The sequence below is a fragment of the Engraulis encrasicolus genome, chromosome 1 (assembly GCF_034702125.1).
Source record: "Engraulis encrasicolus isolate BLACKSEA-1 chromosome 1, IST_EnEncr_1.0, whole genome shotgun sequence".
NCBI classification, from domain to species: Eukaryota; Metazoa; Chordata; class Actinopteri; order Clupeiformes; family Engraulidae; genus Engraulis; species Engraulis encrasicolus.
Genome location: NC_085857.1, coordinates 52,633,430 through 52,658,933, shown reverse-complemented (window position 1 = coordinate 52,658,933; position 25,504 = coordinate 52,633,430). Strand labels below are relative to the sequence as shown.

Below are 25,504 nucleotides of genomic sequence, written 5' to 3'. Positions count from 1 at the left end.
CTGCATTCTGTTCTCCACTCAACTGTCATTTACCTGAATTAGCGCAAAAAGATAGGCACGCCTATTTAACCAGCTGCATCTCATTTTCCGCTCTGCCGTCATTCGCTGGAATTTCAGCTCGCAGAAAATTTGGAACGCCCCTTAATTAAATATCCAGCATTTATTCTCCACTCACCTGTCTCCGGTCAGATATTTTCTTTCTCACTCGTCCCACCACCTCCCCTTTCGCCTCCCTTCTACCGCTGTTCGATCGATTCGTCAGGTGTCTTGCAATACGCCACGTAATCTATCTGAACTTCTCAAGTGCAGTGGTCCCTGCGGACCCCATGAAGCGCTTAAATGATCTGTCCACCGCGTGGACAGCCACCCTTCTGTGAGAGCGGCACGATTACGAGAAGTCCATTCTCCAGCAAGAACGAAGATGTCAGTGTTTTGCCTAGCTTTCCTCCAGTTCACCCCGCTCCATTGCTCTCCTACCATCATCCACCGGGGGGTGTCCGCTCAGAGTTCATACTGCCCGAGCTCTCAGTGGCGCCCCGTACTACTGAGCTCGAGAATATTTGCTGCATAGACATTTCTTGGCCGTGGCAGTACTTCAGCACCACGGCCAGGGATCTTGCCCTTGCGATCTTGTCTTGAGTGGCTAATCTATCTAAATATAGTCTATTTCAATATACTATAATTGAGTGCGGACCCCGTGAAGTACTTTGATGATTAGTCCACCGCGTGGACAGCATGATCACAAGAAGTCCGTTCTCCAGTGAGAACGAAGATGTATGTATGCATGCTTATTCCAAATTTCAGAGAGTGAACTATTGAAATAAACTTTATTTAGATATTAGCCAAGAAAGTTTATACTGACACCACCCACCCGCTCTCAGTTCAGTTCCAAACACTTCCTTCAGGACGCAGGTACAGATTACAGATTACAGATAGATTACTAACATTAGAACAAATAGAGCTAAGAACTCCTTCATCCCCATGGCAATTAATGAATTGAACAAGATGTGGGAGATACATTCTTGACATTATGGACATTCATATTTGTTCTAATGCTCAATTGACCTCTTTTTACTTTGTAGCAATCCCCTTGTGTAACGGATGCATTTGACCAGTGGTCTGTATTTATTTACGTATTTATTAACTTATATGTCTAGCTATTTATTGAGTTATTGTGTATGTATGTATGTCTTTTATTAGGCCTATATGTTTTTATGTCATTCGGCTGTGCTGTAAGTCAAATTGCCTTTCTAAGGACATTAAAGCTTTCAAGTGAAGTCACACACACACACACACACACACACACACACACACACACACACACACACACACACACACACACACACACACACACACACACACGCGCACACACACACACACACACACACACACACACACACACACACACACACACTCGCATGCACGCACGCACACACACACACACACACACACACACACACACACACACACACACACACACACACACACACACACACACACACACACACACACACACACGCACACATATACACACACACACACACACACTCGCATGCTAGATAGATTGTGCATGCACACACACACACACACACACACACACACACACACGCGTTGGCAACCTGGATTCAGATGCTACAGTCCAATGCATATATTCCAAATGGGTACAATCAGGTTCTAAGTGGCCTGGTTGTATCTGTCCGATTAGGACGATCAGGTAATTTGGAATATGTGGCATTAGATTGTAGCTTCTGAATTCAGGTTGCCCATTACTGCACACTGGCTTACGCATCTGATGGAGAGAGAGCATCATCTGGTAACATTGTGAATTAGTCATGTAAGAATGTGACGTGGATGTTATAGGCTACTGTGGCATTGCACGGTGTCTGTCCCATAGTTAACATAATGTAATATAATATAATATAGCCTAATATAATATAATATAATATAATACAGTTTATATAGTATGATTGGTGGTGTACGAATGTGACATAGATGTTATATTGTAATGTTGCATGGTGTTTGTCTAGCGACAGGTGACAGTGACGCGGTGCCGACGTGTAGCCCTGCGGAGTTCCACTGTGGTGACGGCAGCTGTATCCCGGCAATGCTGGTCTGCAACGGCCACCGTGACTGCAATGACGGCAGCGACGAGGACCAGCGGCAGAACTGCTGTGAGTGGCCAGGCTTAATTAACCTTGTTAAGCTCGTTAGAGTGGCTAATTAGTGTGCTTCATTAATCGGCTTTATGAAGTTGGTTGGTTGCTTGATTAGTGTTCTTCATTAATTAGCCTACTTTGTTAACACATCATTGCAACTACTGCTGTAAGTAGCCAGCTGAATTAAGTTCATTAGTTTGGTGAATTAGCTAACATTTATTGATAAATCAGCACCATCCTTAAGTCCATTGAGTTAGATGATTAATAATTTTTAATTAATCTCAACACGATCGATCGATCGATCGATCTATCTATCTATCTATCTATCTATCTATCTATCTATCTATCTATCTATCTATCTATCTATCTATCTATCTATCTATCTATCTATCTATCTATCTATCTATCTATCTATCTATCTATCTATCTATCTATCTATCTATCTCTCTCTCTCTCTCTCTCTCTCTCTCTCTCTCTCTCTCTCTCTCTCTCTCTCTCTCTCTCTCTCTAGCTATAATTGCAGAACGGCAATTATAGTGGCCCTGGCCGTGGTTCGAATGGCTAGAGCACTGACCGTCATGCCAGACAATCGGTTTTGAATCTGGCCTAGGGTCATTTTCCGATCCTCCCGTCTCCCCTCCCATTACTTCACTGTCTTGTCTCAAAACTGTCCTATCCAGTAAAGACAAGAAAACAAAGAAAAAGGGCTAGAACATACAGTACATCTCCTGAGTCACTGGTACTATGAATACTTCTCTCCATGATTGGAGGGCAGTGACAAAATCAGTGCCCGCTTGTTTTTTTTTGCCTTGCTTTGTTTTTTTGTTTTTTGGTCCTGTGCCTGGTGTAGTTCACAATACCTGACCATGTATCCCACAGGCACCAAAGTGCACATCAAGTAAATGAGGCACTGTGAAACTGTGACGTAGAACCACTCTCACACCACACACGTACTGAGTCACACACTTCATGCCAAACAGGGCCGGATTAAGATGGCCCGGGGCCCCCAGGCTACAGGTTGCTGTGCGCCCCCCAACAGAGGGCAAATTTCGTGACAAATTTGCATAGAGTGTCATAATTATGAGCTAAGGATGACATGTCTACCAACTGCAATCTTGTCACAACTCTGCATTTTTTCTTTTTTTTTCACTTTTGGGGGGGGGGGGGGGGGCTGGCAGGTGGGGGCCCCTAGGCTTCAGCCATACCTAGCCTGTGAATTAGTCCGGCCCTGGTGCCAGAGGTCAGAGTTGGGATTCTACACCACCCTCTCTGTGCCACAGCATGACGCTACATTACGGTACATGCATAAAGGGAAGAGACAGGGGAAGTTTGAACTTTTTAAAGCTCTCATGAAGGCCATTAACTAGCTCGGTGTACTTAAAAGCTTTTTTAACAAAGAAGAAGAAGAAGAAGAGTGCCTTGGATGTCTGCTAAGGGAGAAATCCTCTGCAAGAGGGACTGTCATAAAAAGCAAACAAGAGGAGAAGAGAGGTTTTGTTTTGACCAGTATGTCATTAAGTCACCACCACAATACAGTCCCCCCAGGAAATCGCGATGTTGCGATCGCGTCGTTTTTCGCAACTTCAATGAATTCCCGCGAATTCTGCGTGAGAGCGCAACTTAAACCAATCACCGCGATTTCCCGCAACTTTGAACACTTTGAACCAATCCATGTTGCGCTGACTTCACTGACGTCGACAAACTTCCTTTCAAAAAGGATAATACAATAAAAAATACAATAAAAAAGTAACCTAGCAATCAGTCCCAGCACTTTACTATGCATGTACAAAGTTGTCGGTGAGGGGGAAAAAACTAATAAATACGAATGTAAGAAACGCCATGTTCTCATTGCGCGTCTGCTCGCATGGTCACAGGAGGGAAAATGTATGACTCTGGCATAACCAATAGGCCTACATTTTTAAAATGTGGTAGGCCTACATAAATATATAGCCTAATTAACACTTCATGACAGTCATCTAGGCTACATTACGCCAAGTATAGGGCTCCTACAACAAGATGTGTTTTCTTTTTTCTAAAGCGGTCCACCTGCTGGACCACTTTGGTGTTTGACTTGTGCGCATACAGAAGGCAACATTTTCCCTCCGAATTGAGATGCGCAAATGCCTTGTCCACAACAAAGCAGTAATTTCCATCCTTCATTGTGAATGCTGCGTGCGTGCCTGGCCGATATAGTAATCTCTTTCGCGCAAATTGGGCTATGGCTGGATCAGGGTTCACGTTAGCCGGCTGTGGCCGGACATTGGCCGTTTGCATGCATGAATGACCGGCAAAATAAAATGTGGCCGGACAAAATGTCCGACAAAAATGACTGCAATCAGTCAGTAAATAATATTAGCTCATTTTAAATAGGCCTACTTAACGTTACAAAAGACCAGTAGGCCTAATATGAAACTGAACAAAACTGAAAATATTTGTGAATAGCCTATGTAAATGAACTTGTCATAAGCAGCACGCAATATTGCTTGCGCTCTCGTCCCCACCGTCGTTGTCCCCAATCACAATGCTTATAATCACTTGACTCACGCTGGCTGCTGTGCTGTCGAGGAACGATTCTGTTTTGTTGTGGGCTATTTTTTACCAATATATCAGTGAACACAACAAAGGGCATTGCATTTGCAAAACCGTTTCATGCCCTTTGAGAAGTCAAGCCTAACAGTTTGGGACTCAATGGCATGCGCAGCATTGCATCACTTTCACTTTTACCTCTGCTGAAAAATGGTGGTGGATCTCCAAGTAGGCTACAGCCTACAGAGGGTCAAGTTAAACATTCCAGAGAACGATGGACTCGCCAGAAGTCCCAGTGAAAGTGCATGCAGGGCTTTATAACTGTTTTCATCACCGGCCAAAACGTGTAGCCCATATGAGCATCGTTGACAGCTGAGACCTCCGTTCTGCAGGCGACGTGGTGTTTTATAGATAACAATGTCGTCGTCTTTTATAGGCTATTCACAAGAGCACCAAAATTAATATAATTTCTGAGCATTATTCAGCAAGCACCCTTCACAAAAGGAAATCTGTGAACTCCATCCTCGTTACATTGAATGATGATCATCAGCCGGACGGCGCGGGAGAACAAAAAAAAAAACCTAGGCTATGCCTTCTTTCGAAAGCGACCCCTCTCTCTGCTTTTATTTGTGTTGCTTTTGACAAGCTTGAAAATTAAACGCCGACACAGGCAGGCTATGTGTAGCAGACGACTCACATTAACCAGGATTTCAGTCAGTTCCTGTCGCGCAGCCTCTTCAACTGGGTGGACATGCCCAATTCCGCCCGCCTACTTATAGTTAATTATGTAGGCCTATCCACTTTTTTTAAGTCAGGAATGGATATCGACATGATACGAAGTTTGTATGCTTACAATTTGAAACGGTGATGACATTTAAAACAGAGTCAAACGGCCATAAACAGCATTGTAGCCTAATGAAGGGTGTCGTAATGGCAGCATGAAAGAGATGGAACTTTTCATGACGACATTCTGGCTAAAAACTCGCCCAGGCAGCTTCTCTCCCAGATAGCAAGCTTACATTGAATCGATGTAGAATCAGCATTCCATTGCCGACGCTAAACCATTGAAACAACATCAGATGTCGATGTTGATTTAGCATCAGTTTGCACCCTCGACTAACATTGAAACTATGTTGATTTTGTAACTATGGATCCACGCAACTTCAACTGTATTTCGATACGTGCCTATATTGAAACAACATTGAAATTTCGACGTAACTAAAAATCAATGAGCTTTCAATGTTAGGTTATTTTAAAGGCTACCAGAATTATCTGGCTCATGAATAGGGGAGACCGGGGCTAGTAGGCACAGGGGCAAGTTGGCACACCCTCATTTTCTGGGCCATTACAGGTCCAATCTTCAAAATTCCAACTCTAACATGATGCCCATCTTGAATAGAGATAATCCAACTAATTCAGAGTGATCAAGATTATAAAATCTTACAGTGAGTGAAACTTCTCTTTTTTGTGATGTCCAAACTAAGAATCGGCACCTTCCACTAAATTAGTTCTAGAAAGCTAATAGTAAGGAATAGAAACATATAAATATTCTGTGTGATAGACAGGGGATCTAGGTATACTTTGATATTAAAACTGGAATTATGTAATGTCAGGTGTTAACAGGAGAACATGATTTCAGTCAAGAGTGCTGTCCTGTTGTGTAGGGGGCAAGTTGGCACACCATTGACTTTCTATGGCCATAAGAATGTATTGGATGTATTGTGGAAAATTCTTATTCTACTACTATTTACCAATAATATGAGTATGATTGCAATATATACAGTATATTTAATGTACATATGCTACTGTCTAGGCCTACATGCCTAAATATAAGTTATAGTCAATATTGTAGCTGCAATTGTAGCCACAATGGAGTGCATTCGTAGTGATTAGCCTATGTTTAACTACATTATACAGCAGTCAATGTTGTTTTATTTTACTAAACAGTAACTCATGATATTTTAAATATTCAGTATTCAGTAACTATTGAGCAGTTTTCATGTTCATTGACATAATTTAATACAATTTAAATGTGTGCCAACAAGCCCCAACTACATGTGCCAAGTTGCCCCGGGTTGGGGCAATTTGGCACAAATTCACAACAATTCTTTAATCTCATATAGATGGAAACAATGAATTATCAACCAAAGATGCATGTGTCTAATATTTAGCTGAGATGTAACCCTTTTAGAATATCTTAGTTGGGGAGTTTTAAAGCAATGTATGCCAAAGATATGACAATCGAACTGAAAAGTGTGCCAACTAGCCCCGGTCTCCCCTATCCTGCTTTATCTACAGCCAGGATCCACATTTTAATAATATAAAATAATAAATATGAAACACGAGATGTTTATTAAGAAAGATTATTTATTATTTGAATTATTTTAATTAGGCCTACTGTCACCGCGACTGGCACCTCCAGCCCTGTCCGGACTCCGGCGCATAGCGCAGCCATGCACAGCTTGTGTAAAAACAAGATCATCCATCTGATTCCCACCAGGCTGTTGAGCGAGGGCATCTGAAACACACAAAATATAGTTTTAATTAAAATGAATCCTAACAACACACATCGGTCCATACAACTTTTCAAATCCCATATCATGCAATTTCTGAAATATTGCAATGGGTACCCACCAGTTATCACAACAGGTGTAGGCTAGTGTTGCGATAGGCTAGAGTAGGCCAACATCTGTTGTGATAACATCCATTACAATGCTTACACATCTGGAGGAATACAGCAGGAAATATGGTATTGTGGGATGAATGTAGGCCTACCGTATCCTTACCGTTAGCAGGGCGTTCTGTTGGAGTCTTCCTAATCAAGGTCCCCGACCTCTGCTGCGTCTGTCTCCCTCCTCCTCCATCTCTGGCCATCGGTCCTACTGGGCTGTTAGGTCGTTATGATTGTGATGGGCCAGGAAAGTCAGAGCTGGAGCTCTCGTTGTGGTCGTGGAAGGTCTAAAGCACATACACACAGGTTAAGTTTATTACGTTTTAAGTGTGTGTTCCAGCAACTGACAACAGTACACGTAGCCTACTGCTAGCTACAGTTCACAGAATGGCTGCAGTAAAGCTTCCTAGCCGGCTAGTCTGTTTCATTCAGCTTGTGTTGCCGATCGTAGGTGATCGGAGGAAATCGGCCGTGACCGCACCAGGCGCTCTCAATAGGAAAACTGTGGCCGTTTATGGATCGCGGGACACTTACTGTGTAAAAGTATGAAAGAGTGCTTACCTATAGGCCTAATTGTTCATGGATCCGAGCGTGCGCCACTCTTTGTGTCCCGTTCAGCAACGACCGATAACTTCAATCTTTCCCGGTAAATAGGGTAGACTGAGTACAGTTGAGTACAGGGTACAGTTGAGACAAACCAAATATCTCTGCATAACAACGTAACTCTGATCTAATTTTTGCTGTGAACATGCGCATCGATATCCTCTTAGATCATGGGAAATTTGAAGCCAGCACAGAACGCAGATCCAAAGATATTGGGGAAATGCTGTTTTCGACAGGTCAGATTTACTTCACCAGGGTCCTTCAACAATGAATATCTAATGACCAGTTGTTATCCTCTTGATATAAGTTACATGATTGCAAGCCATGATATGTGCTCTAAAAGCAGACATATTTCCTGACATCATAACAGTTAAAACCATTTTTAAATCTTTATCAATGTGTGATCTGGCCAGAAGGGGACAGTTTAGACGCTAGCCTGTAATGCTAATTTCACTATGTAAACCCAATGTAAAGATGCTAACGGGTACAGTTGAGTACAGTATTTTGCTATTGGCCATGCTATTAGCTCCCATGGCTATTACCTCCCATTGATTAGAATGGTGTCTCAACTGTACTCTGCTATGTCTCAACTGTACCCCACCGTTTTTTAGCTAGGGTACAGTTTGGACAAAAGTGCACCTTTTTTGTTTGATTAATTACATAAACATTAAACATCCCAGAGATATAATTCCTTGATTATATATTTGCCAACATCCTGAAAATATGTTCTGTCCAAAACAACTTTCTTTTTAGGACCTTTTAATAGTCTAATTTCTACGTGGAAGGGGACAAAAATAAAAGTGTACCCAACTGTACTCAGTCTACCCTATCGATGGCCTTTCGATCATACGTGATTACCAAATATCAATGATACATCAATCATAATAAGGACGACCTTGAATCAATGTTGTTTCAATATCCTTGCTGTCAACTTTATTTTAGGTCGGGTTACATCGGTTTAACAATGGTGATTCAACATCTATTTTGCATCAATATTTCAATGTCGACCATTCTGATGATTCAGATGGAAAATCAATATCTATTCAATGTCAGCTTGCTATCTGGGCTGCTTTGCCTAAGAACCAAAATTATAATATAAAAATGGAAATAATATAAAAACACCAGAGGACTGGAATGTGGCAGTGTCCTTTACTTTCAAGCGTGGGGAAGCACATTAAAAATCGCAACAAAAATCGCACCTTTCACTTCATGCCGCAACAAAATCGCAACAACACAGTGAGAAGCTCCGCAACTTTTATCGCGATTTTCTGGAAATCCTCGTGCACCATCTGGCAATTCCGACCGCGATTTTTTGAGAAAATGCCCGCGATTTCCTGGTGGGACTGACAATAGGGATAAACACTGTGTGTGTGTGTGTGTGTGTGTGTGTGTGTGTGTGTGTGTGTGTGTGTGTGTGTGTGCGCGTGTATGTGCGCGTGTATGTGTGTTTGTGTGCAAGCCTACGTGTGTCACAAAGCCAGCACACCACAAAAGCCTGCGCATTTTATCATATGGGAAATGACACCGAAAGTGACGTACGTGTGTGTGTGTGTGTGTGTGTGTGTGTGTGTGTGTGTGTGTGTGTGTGTGTGTGTGTGTGTGTGTGTGTGTGTGTGTGTGTGTGTAAAAAAGCAATACAATTGAAAACAAAGGGGAAAAACAAGTTATCAGTTACAATATACACATTTGATATAATCAAGTGCAACATATTCCAGATGAATGATCACCTGGTGTATAGGAGTCGTTTGGATTATGTGGCACTGGGTTATAATTAAACAAGCCATGTCACTCATCACTGCTGATGATGTCATGACGTTTAAAGGTGTTCAAAGAGTTGAGTTGTTGATGAGGTGTAATGTAAAGATTACAGTGGCTATAGAAAGCCTACACACCTTTGTTCAAGTCAGGTCAGGTTTTTTGTGATGTAAAAAGAACAGAAAGACAAATAATTAAAATTTTAAAAATTACATTATCGTTGCATAAATATGTACACCCTTAAACTAATACTTTTATTACAGCACTCAGTCTTTTTTGGGTAAGAGTCTATCAGCGTGAACGTGGCAATATTTGTCCACTCCTTTTTGCAAAAGCACTCCAAAATCTGACAAGAGTTCGAGTGCATCTCCTTTGCACAGTTTTTCTCAGATCACCGAACAGACATTGGATGGGATACAGGTCTGAACTCTGTCTGGGTAATTCCAAAACCACAATCTTATCCTGGTGAAGCGATTCTTTTGTTGATTTAGGTGTGTACTACCAAGGGTAATTGTCATTCGGAAAATCCTGACAGTTGAAAAGGGTTGTGTAGACGTTTTGTAGGCACTGTATGTTGTTGCTAAGTCTTTCTGACAATTTTTTACATCACAAAATCCTGACAGTTGAAAAGGGTTGTGTAGACGTTTTGTAGGCACTGTATGTTGTTGATGTGGTTAAATCACATGCATTTTCATTGCTTTGTATTTCATCTTTGCAGAGCTGCGGCGATGCGTCCAGAGACCCTCTCCCTCCCAACACTGCTGCTGCAGCACCGACCGACCGACCGACACACACACACACACACACACACACCAACAGGACTGCAAACTCTCCAGCAAAACTTGATATTTGTATACTATCAACTGCCACCTTTACTGCAATGTAAACAGGGCTCTAAATCGATTTTTTTCATCACCAGCCAAAATTGCTGGTAGATTTATGTTAATCTCACTAGCCAAGCACACACTCACTAATTGATCAAAGTGGCTAGTAAGTTGGTCTTTTCTACCAGCCAAACTGAAATTTCACCAGCATTTAGCCGGTTGGCAAAGACGTGTTAATTTAGAGCCCTGAATGAAAGATAAAAACAATACAGAATTGTGTTCAAAACCCCAATGTATAGTGTTATGATTGCACGTCTTCTGTTTAAAGAAGTACTTTTCCTGTTTGGTTACCCTAGAGATTGGAAGTGGAGGGTCACGTAGAGGGTCCATGTCATAACCTAGCATACCGTCTTAGTCTTGTGCTCACAAGTTGCTCATAACTTTTGTGCGCTGATGCCCCACCTCCGTTTCCCAAATTATGTTTCCCCGCTGTCAGCCTAGGCAAAATCACTTTTGGGGAACATTTCCCCATTCAACGTCCCGATTGCATTTGATTTTGAATAAAACATCTATATTGTCAATGGCGTCTTGCAACGTTATCAAGAGGCCACAAGCACAAGAGGAGGATGAGAGGTTAGATACTGAAACGGACACATAGGCTACTGTAGATACACTATATTGCCAAAAGTATTCACTAACTTATTCAAATGATCAGGATCAGGTGTCCTTCTCACTTGGCCGAATCTGTATAAAATCAAGCACTTAGGCATGCAGACTGTTTTTTTTTGCAAACATTTGTGAAAAATGGGCCGCTCTCAGGAGCTCAGTGAATTCCAGCATGGAAATGTCTTAAGATACCCCTGTGCAGCAAATCCTTGGGCATGCCCCCTTAGTTCCAGTAAAAGGAACTCTGAATGTTTCAGGATAGCAAATCACTTTCTACAATTCCATGCTCCCAACCTTGTGAGAAGAGTTCCGAGCGGGGCTGTGAATCATAAAGTGTCATGAAGTGAAGTGAAAGCCCAACTGGGAAACTCCAACTCCCATTGTCATTGTGACACAGCAGTCCACAGCACACAAGTGCACACTGCCCACAACCAAACTGCTTTTATGCCTCACCCACGTAAGGGGGCAGCCCCCAATCGAGCCCGAAAGGGAGGAGTGTGGTGGGACCGTACCATGCTCAGGGTACCTCAGTCATTGAGAAGGATGGGCAGAGCACTGGTTAATTACTCACCCCACCAACCTGGCGGAACGGGAATCGAACCTGCAACCTTTGGGCTTGACGCCCTAACCGCTCACCCATGACTGCCTACACCGAGTCTGGTATGGATGAACTTGACTGGCTTGAACAAAGTCCTAACCTGAACCCAATAGAACACAATTGGAATGAATTAGAGCAGAGGCTGAGAGTCAAGCCTTCTCGACCAACATCAATGGGCCCTTCTCAAAACCTAGGACAGTGTCCTTCCAAGTGTATCAGCCTAATTAGTCACACCCAGTGATTGGATACTCTTTATTAGTCACACCCAGTGATTGGATATTCTGTAGAGTTCACCAACGAGTATCCAATCACTGGGCGTGACTAATTAGGCTGATACACTTGGAAGGACACTGTCCTAGGTTTTGAGAAAGGCCCATTGTGTGGCGTCATCAACACCAATTTTTGAAGAGTTGGTATAAGCCACTCCTCAACCTTGTGGACAGCCTCCCCAGGGGAGTGACCCGATGTCATATTGAACCCTGTGGGCTGGGATGGCAGCTAAGTTCATGTGTGAGTCAAGGCAGGTTAGCGAATACTTTTGGTAAAATATAGTGTAGTACTTACCAGTGTATCAGTGCAATTGAAGAGCTTTATTGCAAAATGACGTAGATCCATTTTGGAATATTTTTGTATAACTTTTGTATTGGGAAAAAGTATGTTCACAAAATATTTGAATGGCAAGAATTCACACATAGTAGATGATAGGACTTCTGAACCGTCATTTCCAAAAATAAAATGCTGCGTCAAAAATGCTGGATAGGTCGTTTTGGAAAGAAACTCAGCCACTGAAAGAACAGTCTTATTTTGAGGTTTATTTTGAAAACTACTTGGTGTTTGCATATTATTTTTTTAATAATTTATATTCTGTATTCATCAAATTAACAAAACACACAATGTCCATGAGATAAAGATGTGACTTGAAACCTGGCATGCTTCATTTCTCTACAGTAATAGCAATGCAATTATTCTTATTTTGTATCCATTTTACACTGCAATGATTGTGATTCTTGAGTTGAATATGTAATTATCATGTGCATGATAAAGATTTTAAAACACATTTGGTTTAATGAATAAAAACAAATTTAAATGTTTAACATTGATCAGTTAATGCTTTGGTAACTAAAATAAGAGGTGATAGCTTTTTGAATAGACTTTTAAAACACGTTAGTAAACACACTTCAAGGAATAACACTTCAAGATACACTGCATCCGTTTGATTATAATATTTAATGTGTATTTTCACAAAACAAGATTTCTGTACAACGTTCCTCTGTGCTGCATGTTAGTGAGAGAGGACCATATTCTGGTGCCACCTTGTGGCCATATTGTAAAAGCACACCAATAAAACATCCACAGGCACATTTGCAATATTCAGGTCCACATACACAAATTCAAAGAGAAATAAAATTATTACAAAAGAAAAATCTGACTTCAGACTTCCATCTCATTGAGACAGATGCTCAGATACTTATAATGAATCTACACTTTCAAAACAGTTCCAACTTTGTCCATGGTTGTGTATGTGTGTGTGTGTGTGTGTGTGTGTGTGTGTGTGTGTGTGTGTGTTATTTGATGTGTGCAGGAGCAGGCATATGGGGACCTGTTGAGTCTCTAGTTCATGGCCGTGTGTGTGTGTGTGTGTGTGTGTGTGTGTGTGTGTGTGCTATTTGCTAGATCCCCCACCAGCAGCAGTATTGGCTGGTTTGGAGGAGGCTGCAGCGGGTGCCTTGAGCACGTTGAGTCTCTTGTGCATGGAGGTGCTGGCCTTCTGGGTCACCTCCTGCTCAATCTTATTCCTGATGGCCACCTCCAGACCCTGCAGGGGGGGGGGTTGGGGGGACGAGAGAGATAGAGAGAGGGGTGATTGGATAGAAAGAGAGAGGGGTGGAGAGGAAGAGAGATGGGACAGAGAGAGGGGGAGAGAGAGATGGAGACAGCAAGCGAGAGAGAGGCAGGTAGGGGGATGAAGACACAGCGAGCGAAAAGAGAGAATAGATACAGAGTGGTGCAAAAGAGAAAGAGAGACAGAGAGAGAGAGAGAGAGAGAGAGAGAGAGAGAGAGAGAGAGAGAGAGAGAGAGAAAGAGAGAGAGAGAGAGAGAGAGAGAGAGGTGGGATAGAAAAACAGAAGTAAACATTTAAAAGTATGGCTTTGACCGTAGCTCAAACGACTAAGGCACTGTACTGTTGCACCAAGGTTCCATTCTGACCCGAGGTCATTTCCGATAGGTCTGTGTGTGTATGAGTGTGTGTGTGTGTGTGTGTGTGTGTGTGTGTGTGTGTGTGTAAATCTCAAACGTGATTATTTTACTCACACACAGAACATATCTGTTACTGTTTTCAGGCCGACCTGGGATGTGTTTCTCGGAAGCTTAGTTGTTAGCCAGTTAGCAACTTTGGCAGTTGCCAATGGGAAATTGCATTGCAACATACAACGTAGCTAACATAATTAGCAACTATGGTTTTGAGAAATGCACCCCAGAACGGTGCCAGCAGACTAGTCTGAAATGGGCGAAAGAGATTTCCAACCATGCCTAGACCTGTGTGTGTGTGTGTGTGTGTGTGTGTACCTCGAACATTGCTTTGCACTGACAATAACTTGAACACACAGACCCAAAATAGTGAGTGAGGTAGGGCTGCAACGATACACTCAACTCAAATTTCTTGATTTACGGTTTGATACATCTCAAGATTTTTGAAATCTATGAAAACTATGATGGTTTATAGGTAGAATAGGTAGTTACAAGATGTTACTAATAGTATAAAAAAGCTTTAAAAAATAATTCTAAGGATGATTTGAAGCACTATCACATCAAATCACGTGATTGCTGTCTGGACTGAAAGGTAACTTAACTTTGAAGATAGTGCCTCCTTGCGTCGTGATACAGTATCGTGACTATGCATATTGTGATTTCTCGGTTCTATAATAATATTGTTACAGCTCTAAGGTGCAAGCTAACATTGTTTGGTTTCCCATGCGAGTGAGTGAGGCATTGAGCCTTTCTGAGTTGAAGTGAGGTGAGTGAAAGTGCCAAGTCTCAGGGGGTTTTACACTTTAAATAGTAATCCTGCCTATTGTGACATCACTCCCGACGGAGGCAGGAGGGAACCAGAGCCGATGGAATCACTTCCATGGCAACAATGCAAGCCAAGGTCGCATGGGATTCGGAATTTGGAACCTTCCCAACGTTCCGTCTGCAGCTCCTCTTGGCCAGCCATGGATGACACGTCATGATTTACTTTATCAATGGGCTGTAACCCAGGACAACATATCACACTGTATAAGCACTGCATTTTAAAACGTTTTTTGTGCTCGCATATGTACGGTATGTTGAGTAATCTTACTGTCCTTAATCTTATTATATCGTTCTTCTGGTCTGTTGAAAATGCGTCCATTATGTTCAATTTGATTCTATTCTATTCTTGAGTCCTGTTATGCCCACCTAATATGACTGAAATAACACGGCACAAATACTTGCCCAACAGTATCTTAACTCTTCTATTCTATTCCATTCCATTCCATTCTATTCTACTCTCGAGTCCAGTGATGCCCACCCAATATGACGGAATAAAACAATTAAAAACACGGAACCCAACAGCATGCAAACAGCATGCAACATCTTCTATTCCATTCTATTCTAGAGTCCTGTAATGCCCACCTAACATGACTGTATTAAAAAAAGAAAAACACTTATGACACTTAAAGGGCAACTCCTGCGAATTTCAATGTGCTGTTGTATTGCTCATGCTACCCTTGACTTGTTAGTACCCGGTGACGCCGCAGTTTTTGGCCCAGCCTTTTCTGAGATATGAACTATTCTAATGGGGGCAACTTTTGTTTACATTTTTTTTTAAAAATGAGCATAGGCCTACTCCAAATATTTTCCCAAAAGGTATCGCTGTTTGCTAGCTGTCTGCTGATGTTGCATAACATTTTGGATGTTTTTGAGAATAAATAAAAATGTTTTTTTAAATGTAGACAAAAGTTGCCCCCATTAGAATAGCTCATATCTTGGAAAGGGCTGAGCCAAAGAATGTGGCGTCACTGGGTACTGACAAGTCATGGGTAGCGTGAGCAATACAACAGCACATTGAAATTCGCAGGAGTTGCCCTTTAAGACTTGCCCAACAGCATGTAAACTCCTAAGGCATACATTAGAACTGTAAGTGTCATTCAAGCAAGCTGCTATGAGAGTGAGCAGTGAGAGTGTGCACTGCAATACAGGCACCCAAACCTTTTGCAATAGCCTTTAGGCACCCTCTTAATGCCAACACCCAACCACCCACACCCACACAGACATTAGGTAACGTAGTCGAACAACATCTAAAAACACTCTGCATTGAACTCTGCCCTGCTTTCTCATCCTCTTGATACCAAGGTAGCGAGACAGCTAATACAGTACAGACAGCCCCCTGACACACACACGTCTGGCAGCAAGTCTCACAGTCTATCTGTGGCTGCCTGTTCTCTCTCTCTCTCTCTCTCTCTCTCTCTCTCTCTCTCTCTCTCTCTCTCTCTCTCTCTCTCTCTCTCTCTCTCTCTCTCTCTCTCTCTCTCTCTCTCTCTCTCTCTTAGGTCAAAAACAAAACAACCTGAGGCTGAAACGTTCTTCTCTACATCCGAGCAAATTTGTTTTGAAAAGGAATAAGGCCACAACAGGCTGCCAAACTGGAGATTAAAGTGTACTTATCCACCAACACATGCTTAGTTTTTTGTTTTTCTATTCTTCTGTAGCCTTTATTTTCTTCCCTCCATGACTATTACCTGTATTACATGTCGCTTGAAATGTCCATGTGTACATTATGTGTATTCATGTAAGCTACTACTACTAGTGTAAAGACTGGGATCGCTGTCAATGGTTATTTCTGGGATATTTCAAACCTGGCATAGTCAAGTCCTCTCCTATGAAAGTACATGACATTACACTTAGATGACTCTTTTATCCAAAGCAACTACCAGTTATTTGCAGGGAATTGGTTACAGTCCCTGGAACAAAATGGGATAGGTGCCTTGATTGCAGAAGGGAGTGGAATGGTGGGATTTGAACCTGCAACCCTCTGATCTAAAGTCCATCTCCTTAACCATTAGGCTGTGGCAGCCTTGCAATAGCGAAATATTGCCTGGGACATCTACTTCAAAGCTAAGCCTGAAATTAGGGTTCTGGATAGTGCATGACGTGAGTTAGGACAGGAACAAGTGGACAAACACAGACAAGCGAATGGAAAGTCTATGTTGAATTTTAGACCGACACCTATTGGCAGCCCAGTCGGGATACAGGCCTAGATGTCACAGCGTTGACAGATCGCTTTACTGCGTATTGTAATTACACTCTCTGTTGTGGCTCATTTATAGAACACAGACCAACAACAGCTGCACTTGCAATGCAAAGAGATCGACACACAGACACACTATGTCATGATACACACAGAGTATATTTACAAGGGGGACAAGGCCGCCCTTATCAAAATAACTGCGTGTACTGTGTAGGCCTACAGCAATACTACAGCAGTAAACCAGCCGTTTTTAATGCAGTGGAAGGCCGACTACAGTTTTCATCCATGCATTCGTTTTGTTACCTTTTTGAGTTTCTGTTGTTGGACCACTTGCGTTTTCTTGGGGGCGATTATCCTCCCTTAGGAAAAAAACATAGCAACGTTGCAGGTTAATTAATTACAGAAACTTTTGACATTTACAGAATGACTGCCCGTTGTTTATTAACCCTCTACTGCATGAATTATTATTTTTACAGTGTAAAAAATGTTTCAGTGATTTTTTAGTGTTAAAATGAGTTAAATAATAGATTTCCAAAACATTTTTTATTTTTTTATTTTAAATTAAGTTTTTAGCTAATGGTTGCCATATGGCAACTTCATGCAGTCGTGGAATCTTGTGTAAAATCAGGTTTTTCCTTAAAAAGAGAATTTTCCCTTCATAAATCTTCAATATATCACTTTCCAAATGTTAAAACTCATTAAATGACATAAATAAAAATGTATATTTTTAGTATTTAGTGAAAATATTTTTGGTAAAATAGCAAAATATGGTCTACAAGACGGCCCATAGACATGTACACACATTTACATAAAAGCTTCCGAAAAGGTTGTTTACACTTATTTGCAAACATTTGCAATGCATTTTCACATTAAGCATGTCTAAAATTACAAATATAAGTTCAAATGATTAATTTGGCACAAAAATTATAAGAAATATCTGTAAAAATAGCCTCATACTAATCTAATTCTAAGTCATTCCAATGGGGTTGATTGGGGTGAATGGCCAACAATGTTGTTCCATAACTGCATGAAGTTGCCATATGGCAACCATAACATTTTACCATTTTACAAAAAAACCTTTGCATCTAAAGTTGTTTTAATGATGAAAAATAACAGTTTACATATTCCAGATAGTGTTTGTATTTTTTTATAACAATATTTTGGGCTGAAATGAGAATAATACCTTGGTTTATGGAGGCCTCGAGCGATGACCTCCACACACAAAAGTAGGTGATGAAAAAGGGCTTCCTGTGTTTATTTCTTAATCATGTGACCTGAAAAGTTTTTTTGGTTTCAAAGTAAAAGGCTGTCTTATCACAAATAAGTATAAATAAACAGGTTATAGTGCACCCTCTATTTGAAAAACTGGAAAAATGTTACGGTTGCCATATGGCCATGCAGTAAAGGGTTAATAATGTGTGCCGAGCGCACAGTGCAGTGTCACTCACCACATCACACATATGCTTTTCACCACACTTCGAATATCGAGCCCAAATGTAACATTTAGATCTCAGCCTTATACCACAAGTGATGTCAAGTGAAACACAATCAACTGTTTACAGTACCAGTATAGATATTTAATAACTTCGTTCGCATCATAGACGTTGTTGTCAGATGCTGCACTAATGCAAAAGTCACACAGCACTTTCTTTCACGTGTGAATGTGTGACCAACTTCTGTTGAGCCAAGATGGCGATCCCACGGCGTCGAGGACAAGCACATTATGATATTTTACACGAAAAATGACTATTCAGTCTTTACTACAACACATTCTTCTTACCTCCTTTCTTTGGGCCTTTCTGCTTGTGTTGTTGTTTCTTACCGCCGCCAGGCCGTTGGGCTTTAAATTTCTGTTTACCTTGAGCCATGTCAACTACGTACGCTGCGCTGGTTTGCTGCCGTAGAATGAAGTGTGCGCCGTGCACGCGGCGTGTAGAGGCAGGGCTGACGGCGGCGGTGCATTGTGGGATAGTGAGGAAATAGCTCTGTGCGGTGCGTCACACAGCCCATGTCAAAGTTATTTTCCGGTAATAAGAAAACGTTCTCTGCCCATGTCAGAGACGGACGGTTTAGGTAGGAGAGAGAGGCAGCCTCCTATGTAATATCTGTAATATCAATCAACTGTAATATCATCCCACTAAGTGTTGTTATTACTAGAGTACCTCTAGCAGGGGTGCTGACAGGGGGGGGGGGGGCATTACTTACACAGATGAGTGAAATCGTAGGCCTAAGTCTGACATAGCTAGATAAAGACATTTTATTTTTAAATAATCAGAGTTCTCGATATCTTTCTGCAAAATTATGCCAATAGTGTCATACATTTGAAAAGGGGTCACAAAAAGTAATGATCATAATAGGGGGAGGAAATAAACAATAAACAAACCAAATCTGTCAAGAGGTCATCTTTTTTATTTGCATTTGACGTGAAAGAAACCTTGTTTTCCATTTTTTTCATGTAGGTTGCTTACATCTTACTGTATATTCATATATGTATAAAAACATCCAGCTTAATTTTCTTTTTTTCATTTTTTGTCAACCTTTTCCCCACAGAGTACAAAAACTGAAGCGTGTGATTATCAGTCAGAAGAACAGGAACAAACCTAGACTAAAAAGAGAGGCCTTCTTCACCGCACACAACACACAACCACCTCGCCACCTTCCCATTGGTCGCAAAGGCACCGAGGACGACTCTCATTCAGCACCATTCATCGATGCATTTTTGGCAAAGCAAATGGATTCATCTTATTGGTACATTACTCAAGGGATAATTTTGAGGAAAGAAGAAGAGAAATAGGTCTGCTGCGTGGACATGGAACAGTCTCACAGAACCGGGACCCCGTTGATATATTGGTGATGACTTAGGCCAAATGTCTAATGAAACGACGAAAACCACAGCCTGCCACTACAGCTGAGCATGTGAAACATTTTAGGTGTGTAGCTGAGGCCATCCAGTTCAAATGGGCGCCCAGGGTTCATCTCATTATCTAACCTCCAGTCCTCTCCCTTTGCTTGTAGCCTCGTGATGCGAGGCAAGACCAGTGTTGCCAGATGTGTCTGACCAAATCCCGCCCAAAAGCTTCTCAAAAAACGCTAAATTGCGCTAAATTCCACCCAAATTCAACAAATTACATTGACTTCTATGGGGCAAAAACGGCTGGAAAAAAACACCAAATGGCCAATTTTTCCCATTTTTACCCGCATACGCTCGTCTAAAGTAGCCCAATTGGGCAGGCACCCGCCCAATCTGGCAACACTGGGCAAGACCTCATTGACAACAGATTATTTGATATCTTGCAAAAGTGCAACGTCTTCTCATTTGCAATCAGCATGGTGAATGGGGGGAAAGTCCCTCAAAGGTTGTTGTGCCTATAGGGCCTACAGTATAGGCTAACTGAGGGGAAACTTTGTTTTCTCCACAAGGTGGGGCATAGAGTAAAGCACAAGGCCAAGGGTTAAATACTGAGATGGACCCCCAGTTTCAAACCTGTGACTTTAATACAACTCTGGGGTGCATTTCTGGAAAGCGTAGTTGTTAGCAGTTACTCTGTAGTTGCCAATGGGAAATTGCATTGCAACCAACAAAGTATCACCATAGTTAGCAACTACGCTTTCCAGAAATGCACACCAGGGGTGCATTTCTCAAAAGAGAAGTTGTTAGCCTGTTAGCAACTTCAGTAGTTGCCAATGGACAAATGCATTGAAAACAACAAAGTAGCTAATGCAGTAAGCAACTTTGGTTTTGAGAAATGCACCCATGTTATGAGAGATATGAGAGAAGTGCCTATGTACCATGTGAGAGTTGTGTTACGATCTCTTTCAGTGCCGTAGCCTATCTTTTAGAGACATTAAGAAGTGACTGAGATGTAGCTGGCGTTCTTTACTTTCACCTGTCTAAAGCTCATTCCCAACTGGGTTACACTTCTATTTATATTTGCTTGAGCAATAAATCGTAAAATAATCGTTAAATGCCTAACTTACGTCCTCCGATGTTTGGAAAACACAGCCCCAGAGTAATGGAGTGGGACGGTGTGTGTGTGTTTGATGCTGAGAGAGCCTCTCGAATAACTTCATAAAAACAACCATCATCACCACCAAAAGTCACATTTTTTTTTCATATTTATACATTTACAAAAAAAAGAAGTGATGATTAAGAAAGAAAAAAACATCATAAAAGAAAAAAAACAAACAATGAAATGAAACAAGTCACAGTCAAAGAGTATACATGTAGAACAAAATGGGGCCAATACTACAAAGCTGGTTCAGGATAAGTTAATGTTAAGTTAAGTTCGCTACAACCAGGATTTCATGCTCCCAATTATTATTATTTATTTTTTTTTCGTGACGTTTCGGGGTTCTACCTGAAACGTCACAGAAAAAAAAAAAATTGGGAGCATGAAATCCTGGTTGTAGCGGACTTTTCTCTCTATAGATATTTATTGGTCCTGCTCCCAGGTCAGACGCCTGGATGTGCGAGCTTTTACCTTCAACTTTACCTCTTAACTTAACCTTAACTTATCCTGAACCAGCTTTGTCATATAGGCCCATGGTGGGTGAGGTGGGGGAACCAAGGAGCCCCCACCTTCCAAAGCCTCTGCTATCATACATACGAGAAGAGTGACAGAAAAAAGATGCTACATTGCTCTCCACTACGCGTCTCTCCCTCTCTTTTTTTGTCAAACAATAAAAAACAAAACAAAAACAAACAGCCAAAACCGTCAACCAGAAAAAGACAGACAGTCCAGCAGGGCAGTGAGAGACGTGCAGGCTGACCGCCTGACTGACGACGCCATGCTCCCTGCTAGAGGTGAGACATCTGTAATAGAAATAGGTGTTCCTGCACAGTCCAGACGCAGTCTCGAACCCCCGACCTCACTACAGCCACCGGTATGGGAGACAGACACGCTGCCAAGTGAGTTGGGGGGGTAATTCCAAGAAGCTGGTGAAGTGCTAAACCTGGCTAAGTTAACCTACAGGAAGTGGTAAGCCTACAAATAGACAGCCCACAAGTGTCATTTGGTTAAGAAAACGAGGCCTCCAGGCTGTTCTATTAGATGATTTACCACTAAAGCGTACCTCAAGGTTAACTTAACCAGATTTACTACTAAGCCATGGAATACCCATGGGCGAAACTGACTCAGCCTGTAGCATTTCGAGGTGTCGGGAAGAGATGGAGGTTGAGTACCGATGGATTCACGCCAAGCTGTGCCAGATAGGAGCCCATACACATCCAACAGTGAGTGAGTTGGGTGTGATGTAAATGAGTGAGAGGTAGCGAGGAGGAATATGAAGGAGAGGTAAGATAGGGTGCAACCCAATATTTAACCTCCCGTCCTATCCTTTAGCTTGTGACCTCGTGACGAGGCAAAACGCGAATGACGATAGAAATTCAAAGCTCAATTTCAAAGCTCAATTCAAAGGTAATTTTCTCATTTGCAATCGGGGTGTTGAATGAGGAAAAGCCCACAAAATGTTCCTCCGCCTAGGGCTGATGACTACAGTGTGAAAACGACATTGTTTTCTCCACGGAGGCAGGGCATCAGTGGAGCATGAGGCCACAAGCAAAAGGAGAGGATGGTAGGTACTATATTGAGTTGGACCCATAGCCTGACAAACCAGCTCTTTACTCAACACTTCAGTGTACTAGGCCCTTTGATCCAAAGTTCCCCAACTATTTAGCCATATTGTTGATGTAATCACAAATAAAATATCTTCTAATCGCTGATTGGTAAGGTGATGGTAACCAAGTTAAACCAACATATTGGGATCACCTCCAGCCTCCTAAATGGCCGTGGCTTTTCCCCCATTAAACTCCATTCCTTCTGCACTCCCGCTAGTCTCCTAAACGGGCAGGGCAGCTTGGAACCTTCATTCCTTGATTCCTCACATTGGTTCCAAAAGAAGCTCCTTCTGAACAGTCTCATCAATTATCTCTGATGTACACAATATGAAGTGAAGTAAGAGAATCTGGTTCATCAGACTAGGGAAAGGAAGGGGGGGGGAGGCTGGGTAGAGAGGGAAAGAGGGAATAAGAAAGAAAGGTATGAGGTTAGCAAACGCATGAGGATGGCGTGATCAATGTGGATGCGAGTGAAGACACGTTTGTATTGACCTTTTTTAAATCTTTTTTTTAATTGACCCAATCACCTAGCAGCTAATCTACTGCTGGACAGACTCAGTCGGCACCTCTGGCCCGCCCACGAAACAGCATGTTTTCCCCTTCGAACGCTCCACCCGCTGGCCGTGCGGTGCCAATCACTACCAGTCATTAGACATATTAATTACCCACTACATACAGTGGGTGGAGCATTCGGAGGGGAAAACAAGCAATTTCATTGGTGGGCCAGAGTTGCCGACTGGATCTATACCCTCATCACAGAGCAAGAGAGGTTGACAGACAACTGCCCCAGCCAATCAGTGAACATCATGGTTTTTTAATGAACCAATCATCTGTCAGTTAGTGTGTACAGCTGGATGGAGGGGTCTTTTTTTTATGTCACATGAAGCGACTATTCGCCACTGTGGCAGTCGGTCCATAATTGGTTTAGTTTTTGCACACAAGCCTTTACTCATCATATGCATCAGGATTACACCGTTACTGAAATCAGTCGATATGCGCCAAGACTTAAACCTTTACTTTATCCGTCGATACATATCGACAAGTATACCTTTACTGAACACATTACTATAAATGTAAGTACGAAATCAGCCAATATACACCACATCTTTACCTAGACAGTTGTTTCCTTTCTAAATAGAGGGTATTCAGCCACGTCAGTGCGATATTGTGTTTGGGTATTGCTCCTTGTCTACGAGATCAAGCTTTCTCCAGGGGGGTTATTCCAAGAACATGGTTCAGTGATGAACCTGGATAAGTTAACCTAAAGTGTTTTTTAAACATTACATTACACTTAGCTGACGCTTTTATCCAAAATGACTTTGGTGCCTTGCTCAAGGACACTTCAGCCATAGATGGAGGTGTAGGGAGAGGTTAAAAGTGGGATTCGAACCTGTGACCTCAAGACCACCTCCCTAACCTTCAGGCCACAGCTACCACCATACAGTGGTAAATCTGCTAATGGACAGCCAGCATGCATCATTTACTTATGAAAACGAGGATTCCAGGCACTTCCATTAGTTGATTTACCGAAGATTTTCGTAGTTTTCTGGATTTACCACCATCTCAGGTTAACTCAATCTGTATTGCTGCTGAACCACCTTCTCGGAACCTCCCCCCCACAAAGTTCGGGATGTGGTTCTCGGCAATGTCATTGCTAAACAGTTAGCAACTTAGTAGGATGGCAATGGGAAATTGCATCGCCACCAAGTAAGTCGCTAAATTAGTTAGCAACTTGGTAGATTGGCAATGGGAAATTGCATTGCAACCAAGTATGCTGCTGAATTAGTTAGCAACGTCACCGTCGAGAAACGCAACCCTGGTCAGCTCTCAACCCTGGCGTCCTTCAGAAGTGACTTCCTTTCCGTGTGTCTATACATATATATACACTATGAGCAAATTCGAATTTGTTCCCTCGTCCACTATACATACTGTATATAGTGAACTACAAAGTGAGCAAGAGGTACGTTTCGCGCCCAAACATTATGTACACCACCGGTCACCAATCTCTCACGCTATGTTAAAAAAACCCTAAAAACAATCAGTTCATCCTGTATTTAACGAAACGAGATAAAAAATAAAAAACAAATTTAACCGTGGTGTTTACGTCGTTCAAAGAGTACCGCACCTCTACGTCACAACATTAGCTTGAGTGTTAATGCCAACAAGAATGGGGAAGGTGAAAAAGTGTATTTTTTGTGATATACTTTAGTCCAGCTGATCTGGCCGCATGGTTACAGCGTAGTAGGCATGATCCTAACAGAGCTGGTCAATACAGTACTTCACACTTCCTCCACGTGTGTGTGTGTGTGTGTGTGTGTGTGTGTGTGTGTGTGTGTGTGTGTGTGTGTGTGTCGATGTGGGCTGATGAAGGGGTGATGTCTGAGACAGTGAACATTCAACATGATGACAAGATGGTGCGTGTGGAAGAGAGAGGGACAGTGAAAGCAGAATATAAGAATGTGTGTCTGTGTGTGTGTGTGTGTGTGTGTGTGTGTGTGTGAGTGTGTGTGGGAGTGTGTGTGTGTGTGTGCGCGCTAATAAAATATGCTTCCCTGGGTTTGATTGACCAGCCTGCCACACGATGTGTATACATGACTGTGTTTGTGTGTGTATGTGTTAACGTGTGTGTTTTTTAATCACAGTATCTATTTACATCTTGTGTGCAACTGTAAGATGTGTGTTTTGAGGTATTTTCCTCAGTATACGACTGATTGTGAGTCTGTGTGTGTGCGCGTGTGTGTGATTGTGTATCTGTGAGCGAGCGAGTGTGTGTGTGTGTGTGTGTGTGTGTGTGTGTGTGTGTGTGTGTGTGTGT

At 42.1% G+C, this 25,504-nt stretch overlaps 2 protein-coding genes across 2 annotated transcripts in view; one reads left to right on the top strand and one right to left on the bottom strand.

The window, feature by feature from the left end:
- Positions 1-10,500, top strand: part of LOC134458233 (low-density lipoprotein receptor-related protein 2-like) — a 27,010-nt gene extending 16,510 nt beyond the window's left edge. The window contains exons 13-14 of the mRNA XM_063210427.1: positions 2,028-2,171; positions 10,430-10,500. Of these exons, the coding sequence (XP_063066497.1) occupies positions 2,028-2,171; positions 10,430-10,431 (146 nt within the window). The 3' untranslated portion in view covers positions 10,432-10,500. The remainder of the gene's footprint in view (positions 1-2,027; positions 2,172-10,429) is intronic.
- Positions 10,501-13,007: 2,507 nt separating this feature from the next.
- Positions 13,008-18,997, bottom strand: c1h19orf53 (chromosome 1 C19orf53 homolog). The gene is made up of 3 exons (XM_063205498.1): positions 18,853-18,997; positions 17,376-17,431; positions 13,008-13,615 (listed from the first exon to the last, which is right to left on the bottom strand). The coding sequence occupies exons 1-3, from the start codon at positions 18,938-18,940 to the stop codon at positions 13,463-13,465; spliced, it is 297 nt and encodes a 98-aa protein (XP_063061568.1). The 5' UTR covers positions 18,941-18,997; the 3' UTR covers positions 13,008-13,462.
- Positions 18,998-25,504: the final 6,507 nt, after the last annotated feature.